The sequence below is a fragment of the Apium graveolens genome, chromosome 10 (assembly GCF_009905375.1).
Source record: "Apium graveolens cultivar Ventura chromosome 10, ASM990537v1, whole genome shotgun sequence".
Classification (NCBI taxonomy): Eukaryota; Viridiplantae; Streptophyta; class Magnoliopsida; order Apiales; family Apiaceae; genus Apium; species Apium graveolens.
This window is the reverse complement of record NC_133656.1, coordinates 219,632,516-219,645,746: the sequence shown is the minus strand read 5'-3', so window position 1 is coordinate 219,645,746 and position 13,231 is coordinate 219,632,516. Positions and strand designations below refer to the sequence as shown.

The 13,231-nt window shown below is 33.6% G+C and overlaps 1 protein-coding gene across 1 annotated transcript; it reads right to left on the bottom strand.

Moving 5' to 3' along the window:
• Positions 1 to 10,786: 10,786 nt before the first annotated feature.
• LOC141689009 (epi-neemfruitin B 7-O-acetyltransferse L7AT-like) lies at positions 10,787 to 12,998 on the bottom strand. The gene is made up of 2 exons (XM_074493162.1): positions 12,842 to 12,998; positions 10,787 to 12,376 (listed from the first exon to the last, which is right to left on the bottom strand). The coding sequence occupies exons 1-2, from the start codon at positions 12,856 to 12,858 to the stop codon at positions 11,068 to 11,070; spliced, it is 1,326 nt and encodes a 441-aa protein (XP_074349263.1). The 5' UTR covers positions 12,859 to 12,998; the 3' UTR covers positions 10,787 to 11,067.
• Between the last annotated feature and the right edge of the window lie 233 nt (positions 12,999 to 13,231).

Here is a 13,231-nt window from a genome sequence, read left to right as displayed (position 1 = left end):
AGGCATTTACTCACTCTGTGTCAGCATATCATGTTCTAGCTGAACAGGACAATATGGCTGCAGAACAGATATTTAAATTGGTGCATACAACTGCTTCAATGCAAAGAGCAAAGGATGTCATCACAGCCATGCCACCTAAAGCTGGTGATATTGTTGACTATGGAACTAGTGAGTCTGAAGAGTTCTTTGGAGATAAAGATGGTGATAAAGAAGAGTACATGGATATAAGGGGAGAAGCAGACCCTAGCTCTAGATCAAACATTCCACCTTGGGTGTTTTCTAAAGAGTATGATGAGCAACATTTCAAGATAACTTTTTTTCAGATCATTCAACAAACACACACCGCTCTTCAAGCCACTACTAATGCTAGCACCAAGAAGCTTCTACAATTACACCTCAACTCTCTACAATTACATCAAATTTAAGCTCTTCAACACAATCAAGATGTCACTTCAATCAAAACAGAGATTGACCAAGTCAAGAAGGATGTCTCTGAAAGATTGGATGCTAAATTTCCAGATACAACAGTGCTTGACATCAACATACAGTTGAGGAAGAATTCTAATATTGCAACTAAAGTGAATTCTTTGGACACAAGATTGAAAGCAGTTAAAGCCTCTCTCACAACTATTCATCTACATCAAGCACATCAAACTTAGTTGCTTCAAAATCTGGTGGCTACACAAATTTCTACCTCCACTCTACTTGATGATAACAAAAAGGGGAGAAAGATTCAATCATCTCAGTTAGTCAAGGATGGCCAATTAGTGAGAGGGAGCATGTGATAAATGTTTAAATTAGTCAAGTAATAGTTCCGGAAATTACTTTTCCAAAGCCACTAGTATTTGACAGCATTGATCTGATCCAAATAGCAGCTGCTAAACTGAATTCAAACTCAAATCTCAAGATGCTTGATGTTGCGGCTGTTGAGAAGGAATTGTATGACAAGTGGAGGAAAATAGATGAAGAAATTCAAAAGAAATTTGGGCCAATTGAGAAACCAGACAAGACTTTTCACCACTACTCATAAGTCAAGCAAATTCCTGTGAATGAATTGAGTCTAGGTAGCTTGGAAAAGGGACAACTTTCATTCATTAAGTCTCCAAAAGCAAATCTGGTTTTGAAGCCTAAAAGGAACTACAAAGTTCTCAGACAAAAATCCTGTGGATCTTATATTTGAGACACCAAGGTCAGATGAAAAGAAGCTGTTGGCAAGGTCAATTGCATTCTTCAAAGATCCAACTGATTCAGTGCTGAAAAGAAGAATTGCCAAGATCTACAGGAATGGTAAGGAAATCTGTGTGGTGGATGGACACCCTCAGTTTGTAGAAGCTAAGAAGGAAGAAAAAGAAAGGATCAAGCAAGAAAAGAAGCAGGTTGCTTTAGATGCTAAAAAGCTCAAACAAAAGAAGAAGCAAGCTGCTATTTTGGCCAAACTTCAAGCTGTGAAGACTACAACTGAGATTTCTGCACAACCACCTATGATTACTGAAGCTCAAGATCAGAAAATGCTTAATGAACCACAACAGACAAAGAAACCAAGATACAAGCAAAGAATTAAGAGAAAATTGGACTTCAGTGATGAGGAAATGGAAGACTACATTCCCAAACAGTCTACAACTTCAACTCAAACATCCAAGCCCTTAGTGGTACATGAAAAATCTAAGGGGGAACCATTAAAGAACTTTCATGGTGAGCTTATAATTCCCAAGGATGAGCCAATAGACTGAGAAAGTTTGCCAAATCCTGAACTTAATTTACCTATCTTCAACAAGCCAAAGAGAACTAAGTCTAGAGCAATCAAAAAGGTCAAGCCTGTGACTCTCAGAACCAAGACCCTAACCAAATCTCAACCTAAAGTCAACAAGGGAGATCTTTTATATATCTGTGACATCAAGGATTTTTCAGATATAAACCTCTACTTGGATGAATTGGAAGAAGTAAGAGGGATTGATGCTCACAAACATCTTCCTGAGAGACTAGTATTCAAGTACAAGGGAGGGAGAGAAATCACATGGCCTCTTCACAGGATTCTTCAAGAAAGCTGCTCTGTACTGATAAAGACCTACTCATCCTTCAAGAAAAACTTTGGATTTAATGTGACTGCATGGAGATCAGTCCTAAAGAAGATAGAAGATCTAAGGAGTAATAAAGTCAATGATGCACTCCCAAAGACTCTATCAATTCCCTTCACAGGAAGTAGAGTGCATTTGAGGCCTTATTGGCTGATGGAATTCTTGGATGACAATGATGTTAGAAGATTCTTCAGAGTGGATGACCGAGTATCACTAGCAATGAGACTCTATTGGAAATGCAAGAAAAACTGGATCTATCTGAATCTGATGAACTTGAATTCCACATACAACTCCAAAATCAAATAGAAGAAAATAACAGAAAGCTTGGAAAGAAATCCAGACAATCAAGGAAATAGAAATCATCTGCTCAGTCATCAAGGAAATATAAATCATCTGCTCAGTCTAGAGGAGCACCTTGATAATGATTGTAAAAACTCTTTGAAAACTTTGCTTTGTTCAATTTTCAATAAAAATTGTAGCACTTATTAGTTTTATCTACTATATCTCAATCTGTACATTTAGGGTGTTTTGGTCAATTGTAAATAGATGATACCTTGCAATCTTGTATAAGTGAAATGGAGTTAACTGTCGAGAAAATAGTCTCAACAAATGTTTCACAAAACTTCAACGGATGCTCAAATTAAGCTTCAACGGATGATCCATAACTTCAACGAATGAAGTGCCAACAGATATTCAAATTCAAAGAGCAGTTGATAGTGACTTGACAGTCACATGCGTTGATTGTATGCAAAAGAAATGTGGCAGCCTAATTACTGGTTTCAGAGAACAAAGAAGCATTACCATTTTCATGCAACTAAGAAGACATTCAAAGATGCTGGAATAGAGTAATGAAATAACATGGAGTTAGACTAGATATAGTTTTGTTTTTATTATCTTGTCTTATTGTCATGTAAACTTGGTGATATATAAACCAAGTGTAGCAAGTAGAACAAAAAAAAAAGCAAGCTTATTTTTCAGAGAAACGGATAAGGTTGTATTTGTAAGAATTTCTTTGTAGTTTTGTTTGTTCAACTTGTAAAGCAACTTCGAGCTATTCAAAGCTTCACAGAGTTCTCAATCTGATATATATATATATGGTGGATACTTTCAAATCCACCAAAAAGTTTTAAAGCATGTGTTTTATTACTTAGTGTTTTGATTTCTATTATTCTCGCATTCCCCATTATTGCAAATAAAACACTGTTATATATATATTAAGTTAAACCAAATTTAAAATCTTAAAAAGAAGCCAGAATTACATTCAACCCCACCTTCTGTAATTCTTGTTGTATTATTTAGGGAATAACATCTGCTATGAAGAATAACAAAAACACCTTCGCTTCAATAGTAACTACCCATCACTATTCAAGTCCATTCATCCATGAACTAAAAAGAACTGTAAGTTGATAATTAAATATCCAAAAGGGTATAGCTTCTTGGTATGAATGTTGAGCTTATAGATCATTATCAAAATTCCATCTTTAAGATTAGTTGGCACTAAAAAGAACCCTTCTCTTTGAGTTTAGTTCTCATGTTTGAGTTTTAACCTTAAAAATCATGTCCTTAGTACAAGAAACAAGTCACCCAGGTAAACAAGTTATTACCTAGATATCTTTTGTCGAACACCTTTCAAGCAGTACCTTGAAAGTTAGGACAACACTCCTAAAATTTGTAGAAATAATATTCTACAACTGACAGGGTATAACATCCCTCTCTATATTCCGATTTAGTAGGAATAAACAAAGACCATCATCGTAGAATGTCTTTGATGTGGTTGTAGTATGGTGGTAAGTTGTTTTCCGGGTAGTAATTATACGATACCCGGCGGCGCCACCAAATGATGGCCGTGAAATTTCCTGGACACAAGCCGTAGAGATTATCCGATAGATTTCACAACCATTATTGTGTTTTGAGAGTACGTGTATGTATTGCTTATCCTCCTTTTTTATGTCATCTTCTTTCTTTTTATCTTACCCTGTGCACCTACACCTGCTCTACATGGTTGTATTAGAACCAACCTCGTGTCTTTTCATACATGACTCATCTTGATTCATCTTGGATAAGTTTGAACCATTATTGGGCTTGAGTTATTAAAATAATGGGCCTGCTATTTCTTTTTCGGCCCGCATAATTAAGAACCATCATTTGCTTTGGACTTCTGGTCTGTGGCCTTGTCGTACTGAAGGGACTTATTGACTTCGGATTTCAAGGGCAGCTGATTTTATTCGCCATCAGTTCCCTTTATTTTCTTGTTTTGTACTCTTTAAATTAGGTTTCACCAATTTTGATGGGGGACGCGACGCAATTATCGAGGAAAAGAAATCCACAAACTCGCGAGTTAAACTTTCCAAGTAATATGTCATACCTTAAATATTTGAGTGATATAAACATATTCCTTCTGGTTGTGCACAATCTAACATGTAAAAGGAATGTAAGCTATAAAAAAGGAATAAGGTAGTATAATTAAAGAAATATATACTCTATTTCAGGTTAAAAGGTTCAATTTATTAAAGCTTTAACTAAATATATATAGTTGGTATATGAAAGCATTAACAATATGTGGTACACCTGTAAGTTTCGGGATTCAAGTTTCTAGCAGCTAGAATGTCACTTAATCTACTTGAAACAATTCTCAACCTTAAGTGAACATTGGTCTCAGGTATATATAGGAAAATTTACAGAAGTAATGTACATAAAATTGTAAAATATAAGTACATACATACATATATACAGAGAGAGTCTTACTCTAATACAAACTAAATTAAAATATAAATTAAAAACTGCATCACACCCAATTTAAATACACTATCTCACACACAATTATACTTAATTCCCTCCATTTTAACTGAATTTTTCCCGTCAATTGGTGAACCTTTTTCAAAAAATAACTTCAGTATATTTTTCTACATCCTCCAACAATCAGTATAAATATCATATTTGACATATTATGCCGATAAATCACTATTTATACCTATGAGAATCACTAAATCTAGTGAATTATAAAACAATACTGATTTCAGTTTAGTGATTCACGTAAACTTAAATACTGATTAATCGCCAAAATATAGCAATGCAAATTGATTACTGGGAGATGTAGAAAATACGGTAAAGTTATATTTTGAAAAGAGTTAACCGATTAACGGGAAAAATCAAAATAAAAATGAAGGAGAAAATACATACATAAATACATAGTGTACATGGAGCAAAGAGAAATGAGTTAAATATGTGATTATTATTGGTTTGTAATTTGTAATTTAAATGTAGTTTGTATTTGAGCACTTGCCTATATATAGATATGTGTGTGTGCAAGCTTAAATTTGGTCTTAACATGAAGTTGATGGACTATTATACAAATGAAGGATCTTAAATATTATTAAATACACACTCGTATATCTCACAGATCCTTTAATGATATGCTATTAGAGTAAGTTTTAGTGATTTAGCAAGTGCATACGAGCCGTCAATGACAATTTTTTAGATTAATATGAAAATTGAAACACTTCAAATAATAATATAAGCAACTAAAATGTACTAATGGAAACTTATAATTAGTATCTTTTGCTAAATAGGTAGAAACTTATATAACGTTAATAAGGATTTCAATAAATTCTAGAATAGTTAATTGCATAATTAATAATTTTATATAAACTTCACATATGAAAAGAATTTAGAATCTCATGTCCTGACGATAGTGGCACTTCTACTCTGCTCGGTAACATTAACTATTATAAGAATGGAAGATGTATTAATTTTTGATGGGTAGATTCCAACTTACATATTGAGATAGGAAGTCGTTTGAACAATGCCTTGTCGTTTAACATAACAGAGAGAGGAAAAGCATCCTTAACTGAAATTTGTGTCGCAAGGGCCGCAAGAATAGTTGTCAAAACTTTCACAAAAACCCCCAACGAAGCATATATCACGTGACAGTTGAAACAAACTTATAAAAAGAGTAGACACTAACTTTTTTCAAAGTAGTCTGCAAAATCCAAGATATTATGCAGAATTGACAATTTAAGGATCTTTCTCAATTGTATCATACATTTAGAGTAGCATTATATTTTATCATCTCCGCTCCCTTAAGCACATATATTGCGCTTCACCAATAAATCCCCCATGTTTACGCTGGATCAGCACTCGGACAAACACCCATATAAAAGAATACGAAGTACGTGATGGTAATATTATAATATATTATATAGCTCAGTAATAATGTAGCTAGAATCATGATCTGACCAACCAATAGTAAATCAACCCCCCTCCTATTTTGTGGAATAGTAACTAAACAATGATATATGATGCACTCTTAACCCATAAACATAATAACTAATCATTATTTAATATTAAGTGATTAAAATTATCAAAGTAGTCAAAACTGTTATATTCAAGATACTTAAATGAGCTCAGAATTATTAATGCTTTTAGTATTACCTAAGAACATAACAGGGATGAGACATACATATGCTTCATAAAGGATCTTCATTTTAGTATACATCAGAAAAGAAAGAATGCTACAAATTTACATGTCAGGAAAATTGCTTGGGCAAGAACACACAAAGACACCCATTTGATTCTTCACCTCCGTTAATATCCTTTCTGACATGAATCTCGGATGTAGATCATAAACTTGGACCCATAAGTCAATATTATTTAATGGCACACACATTGGATTTAGTCCGTCCTGCATACAAGAGATTATAAGAACTTTTCTATCGAAAGTCCAGGTACTTCCTTCGATTACACGCTTAATATATATTTCATAGTAGAATTGGAACATAAATAGATTGACACCCAAATCACGAATATACACTCCCTTTCCCGGTTTGCTTAAAGCCGCCATGGTTTGCTACATAACTTGGAAATTCAATACGGCTTCTGTTAAAAATATGCCTACTAGACATAACTTTGCATCACCACTATATGCATTTTCTCTATTCTGAGCCGCATTTTCTTCGGCAATAGCTATTTCTCCCTCCTCTTCCTCCTCTAAGAACACGTTATTCATTGTCTGGGTGATTTTTTTCAGACTTAATTGCACAAAGATGGACCGATTTATATTTTTTTTGCACAAAAATGGCTAATCTATAATAACAGGCACCCGCATGACTTAAGTTTAAATTTTTAAGCATTTGATTGCATTCCGTTACTTAACTCAAACAGACGTTAGTTTTTTAGGGGTAAAATTGGAAAATATTGATTTTAACTATTAATTTTATATAATGTCAGCTATATGTATACATTAAGTCATACATAACCAAACCCAAATACTCAAGAACCAAATTTACACTTCTAATCATACATATTAGCTGAATATAGTACATATGACGTAATTGATCATAGATCATGTATTTACTAAAAGAAGAGTTTATAAGAGATGAATGTGTGTTAAGTCTTTGCAAGTTACAATACTATCAAATACAAGTGCCCAGAAAACATGGTGTGATGGCAGAGTGCAACCAAGATAGAGTTTCAGACTATACACGAGGCATTAGAGCTTTTAAACTATCTGGGAGCTTTGGTTGATGAAAGAAATTTGGACAGTAGACGGGGAATATGCTTGTTGTCAACTCAGAGTTCAGCTGTTTGATATTGGTTTGAAACCTCAAATTACTAGAATTGTTCAAAATACTAGACCAAATCGCCAGACTGTACAGTTCTCCGCTACTATCCCTCGCCAAGTAGAAGTTCTGGCTCGTAAGGTGCTGAACAGACTTGTGGAAATACAAGTGGGGGAGAAGTGTTGTTAACAAAGATATAACACATGTACAGTTGGTGAAAATGAGATCAGAAAGTGTTGTTTTGATACATACCATACCAAAACAAAGAAATGAACTTTTGGTTTGCTAATATACCTTGTTGGTATGATGCCTATCTGGTTGATCAACTATGTTGTTCTTGACCTGCAGATATAGTTCATGTCAAGTAGGAAAAATAGAAACCTACAGTTATGATGGAATTATTACATATGGATATGGGAGTTCGTGGGATTTGGATGAAGATGGTCTGGATAAATTTGTTAGATGTAAGATTTTTTAAGTTGGGCGTGGATAATTTTTCGAAAATTGTCTTAGAAATTCGAGACTTTTGGAATTTATTTTCTCTGGAGAATTGTAATCTAGTTCATTTGAAGAAACTGATATTTCATTGTAATCCATAAACGGCCTAACTAAATTTTAGTTAATTTCTACCTCTTTACCTGGAAAATACTTGATGTACCAAGAAGTTGTGATTACTTTGAGATTCAATCAGGCAATTCGCCAGTGTATATATGATTTTAAGAGTAATGTATGCAATTTGTTGATTGCCACTAGTATTGCTGCTAGGGATCTGATCTAGATGTTATGGAACTTGAATTGGTGATTAACTTTGATGTCCCAGATTATTAAGAACGTCAACATAAATTATGTTCAGCCCATTCTAAGAACTCCCTCCTCCGCACATGAATGATTAATCAGAACATGAAACCAATTGGTAATGTAGTAGGCATGCTTCCTGTCATATGGGCTTGCTTCCATTTTAAAGATCAAAATGTAAATTAGATTCATTTAATCACGGTGTTATGAGAATTTTGTTCAATACAAAGCATTGAAATCTGCCTAATGTGAGGTAGCAATAAGCTTGCATCATGGCTAGGTTCAATTTAAAACTCTGCAGCCCGGACTATATTACATAAACATTAAACATGTCATGCTATCAGAATATTTCACACTTGAAGCTACCAGAGACTATTTAATTGTCAAAGATTACTAAGTGATTCATCTAGCTACATCCATCAAGTTGCCTTCATTACAAATTAAAGTTAATTTGTATGATTAGGGGTCTCAATTTAATACTTAAATGTTAGGGTTTGGTTTTATATGTCATAATATATATATATATATACATATGACTGAAATTGTATTTAAAATTAGTGTAATCCAACTTTACCCCTTTAAAAATAACGTCCGTCTGAGGTAACTAACGGAATGCAATCGGGTGCTTAAAAAATTAAAGTTCAGTCATGCGGGTGTCTATTATTATAGGTAAGTCATTTTTATGCAAAAAAATTATAATTCAGTCCATCTTCGTGCAATTAAGTCTTTTTTTCATGATGATACCGATGAAACACTATGAATGATATTGATAGACGAAAAAGACTTTTAATACAAACGACTCATGTCAGTAGACAAGACTTATACAAATTTGTACACCTATAAGTGTCCCCGATCAATCAAATTTGACAACTTTTGACATATTTGACTCCCTCATTGAATAGAAACAATGTTACATGTATAATTAAAAATATGTACTTTCTGATCTATTTTTAATTATACTTATATATATAAGATATATTAACAACTTTGAGTACTAATTGTTGAAATAAATTTTGATAAAAAGGGTGTCAAAAGTACAATTGAAAAAAATACAATAATATATTAAAATTACTAGATTACGGCCCGTGCGATGCACGGATCTTGATTAATATTTATATATTTTCATTTCTATTTTTATAATTTTTTTAAAATTTTATATAAATAATTAAATACTAAATTTATATAATTATAATTTCATTGTGCATAATTTCAGGTTAAGTTAAAATAGTATAAATAGTATATAATTGATGAGATATTATTCATAAATTGATGAGAGTTCTTCTTCATAACTTTATGAGTTAAATATTGACAATCTTGAACCCGCATCGTGAAACTTAGATTGTCACATTTTGGTTCATTTATCATTAAACTTAGATGGTCACATTGGTTCATTTCTATGCAATTCTCTCTGGTAGGTATTTAACATGAATTGATGTTAAATAACAGATTATGCACCGCTCACGGCTCACACCGCAGATAGCCTAACGCCTGCATTAGAGCTGTCAAACGAATAATTCGGATACGGATCTGTCTGTATCCGTATTCGGATTTGAATTCGAAAATTCATATTCATATCTGTTGGAAATATTTAAAAAATAATGTCTGAATCCGGATCCGACGGGTACTATCTGGATATAGATAATATCCGGATCTGAATCCGATTTTCAATCAGATTTTTTATTTTTATATTAAAAATTTTAAAAATACATTAAAAATTAAAATTTTATTTTTAAAAATTAAAATAAGAGTTAAAGCAATTTAATCCTATTTTAATTTATTCAAAAATTAATGTATATATATATTCAATATTTATCTTTAAATTGTTGAACTCAAATGATTTTTTTATATATGTCAATACTGTTTTTACAATTATATAAAATTTGTATAAATATAATATATATATATGTGTGTATTTATATACACATACACACATTATAAATTTAATATAATAAATTTTAAATTATATAAATATTTAAAAATAATATATTTATTCGGATTCAGATATTATCGGATACGAATATGTCTATATCCGTATACTCAATCGTCGGATTCAAATACAGATAATATTCGTTTTGTTTCGGATACGGATAATATCCGCTTTATTTCAGAAACGAATGCAGATTTTTAGAATGAATATCAGATTTTTCGAATTTTTGTGACAGGCCTACCCAGCATAATGCTTGTATGGCATATTATGCAATGGCAGAGACATACAATATAAACCTGTGCTACTGATGAACACAACTTTTATGACAAAAGCAGCAGTATTGATTTAGTAGCCTAGTTGCTGAATTAATTATACTTGCATAGATAAATTGATTTTCAAGCAGACGTGTGATTAAAACAACTCCACTTCCATGACCATTATGGTAGTATGATAAGAATAAAAACCAAGAAACAGTACTGTAACAGAATTGTAACAAATCTTACTCATGGGACATGGCTGGTTCCCTGAGATTCCAAAATGTCTGACTTTATCCAGACCTTACTCAGCCCTGGTGACAAATAATTATAGATTTGGTCCATTAATAGTTCTTTATTAAATTGCAAAACCACACAGATAAGCTGGCTCATCTCTTCTTGTTCTAAGGTACAGGCAGCATAGTAAACAAGTAAAAGAGAAAGCCTAATATTACACCTCAAAGAGGAGCAGGGTTTACAGAAGAGAAAGCGAGGAGCTCTGGATCATTCTCAAAAATCGCCATTTCTTGTCCGCTTAGGGAAACTACTGCTTCAATCCCGCTACCTGCTCCCGTGTCACATAAGGAGATGAAATTCACCAATTTTAAATTGCAATAATAGAACCAGACCGGTTTCCCCCATCCGAAATCAAGATCATAAAGTCCCATATTAGACATGCTAGTGATCCAAAGAGTGAAAGATATTATCTCAGAGTTCATCATTTCTGCAATTTTCATAAGAGTTGGAGTTCCAGCATCTCCCTTTATAGCCCCGACAAAGTCATCACTGACTTCCGCCTTGCATTTCTTTATTTCATCCACCAATGTCTTATGTTCTAATTCAGGTGAAAGCTTACATTGTGCTAAAGCAGGCCAAACAAGATTCCCTGCAAAGTTTTTTGGAACACAGTTCTTTCCTCGAAGATTAGTTATCACCCCTAAATTAAATGGTTTTCCCAGAGAGCTGTCATTTAATTTGCAAGCAGCTTTAGCAATACATTTCCATAACAAGGCTGCTACAACTTCGAATCTAGATGATTCACTTCCTGATGACAACAACTTATTTTGGGCTTTGAGGGCTGCTATCTTTTGACCATCAAAGACGAACCTTTGGGAAGCAAACTTGATTTTATTGAAGCTCATGGGACTTTTAAACGATAGAGAAGGAATTTGAGGAAACAGTGATGGAACATTGAAACTAGGATTTACAATTTCTGATGAAGATCCTCTGGCTGCAGAGGTCCAATCTTTCATAAACAATGAGTAAGTGGATCCATCCAAGAATTTGTGGGAAATGCAAGTGCATAGTGCAATTCCACCACAACTGAAAATGTTCACTTGAATTATAACAAGATAATTTCCCATAGGTGATTCTCTGGCTTCCTCTGGAACTAACATGTTGATCATTTCATTTCCTGGAGATTGACCGAGGAAATCCAAGAGACTGCAATTTACTCGAGTTTCGATGTAGTAAACTCCTTCATCATTACAATCAATGTGAAAATCATCTTGAATCTTTCCAGCAAAAGGGTAATATCGAGTCAAGGTTTCTGACAAAGATTGTTTTAGAACTCTGGACTTATCTGGAATGACAGACTCGAGATCGCTAGTGTTGTTGTTAAGATAAAACAACATCAGTGGAACATAAAGCTTAACTTGAGTTTGATCAAGAACGGAAAGCTTAAATATTTTCAATGAATCAGGTGTTGGAGCAGTTGGTAAAATGTTCTCCTTGCTAACAATTTGAACAACCATTTTCTCTGTGTCACTGCATGAGGAATCATGTAAGATTAGGATTGAAGCAAATATGCAGAGTTGAGTCATAGGTGGAACGAATAAGAAAGGATGCAGTTTCAAAAGCTTGCTGTTATAATTATTTTAACAGTCTCTACTCTCCACAAAATTAAAGTTGACATTTCTGCTATAGGCACGTTTCTTTTTACTTGACAAGTAAGAGAATACTTAAAATCTGAAAAACAAAATCGCAATATATAAATTAACTCGCAAAATAGGCCCTTAACTTGGGGAGAAGGGGTGCCTTCTCACAAAGGCTGTAGTAGTGACCAGGCCCTAACGACTGTTTACCAAAAACACAAGTCTCCGCAAAGTCGTAAGACCATGCACGGGGGCTGACGCCTCCAGTAAATGACTTGTCATTTGTAGCATATGCAAGTTTGAAGAGAATTATATTGATCCTACTATAATATCAAAAGGACAAAAGTTAATAATGTACCTAATTGCTTCTCCCATTGTAGTATATATACCAGGCGTGCTCCTTGTGCTCAATATATGTGCTCCTTGTACATATTAAGTAGTGATAGCTAGTCTATATATAGTCATGTACCGAGTACAGTAGATGTAGTGAAGAGAGCGTTTGATTTAACAGTGTGAGTGATAAATCCTTAACTTGGCTTTCAAGCAGCACCTTCTGAGATTTGCTGTAAAGTGTTACCCTTTCTTTTCACGTTCTTAGGAGTCTGAGAAGTCAAATTTAGAGTGCCACCTTTGAAACAAAATGTAACCCTTTGAAGCTTTATTTGGCATCGTCGATGAAATCGTTTCTTTTTTGTTTCATGCCAGTAAGTGCCTTATCAAAACTTGAAGACGACCATTAAAGTTTTTT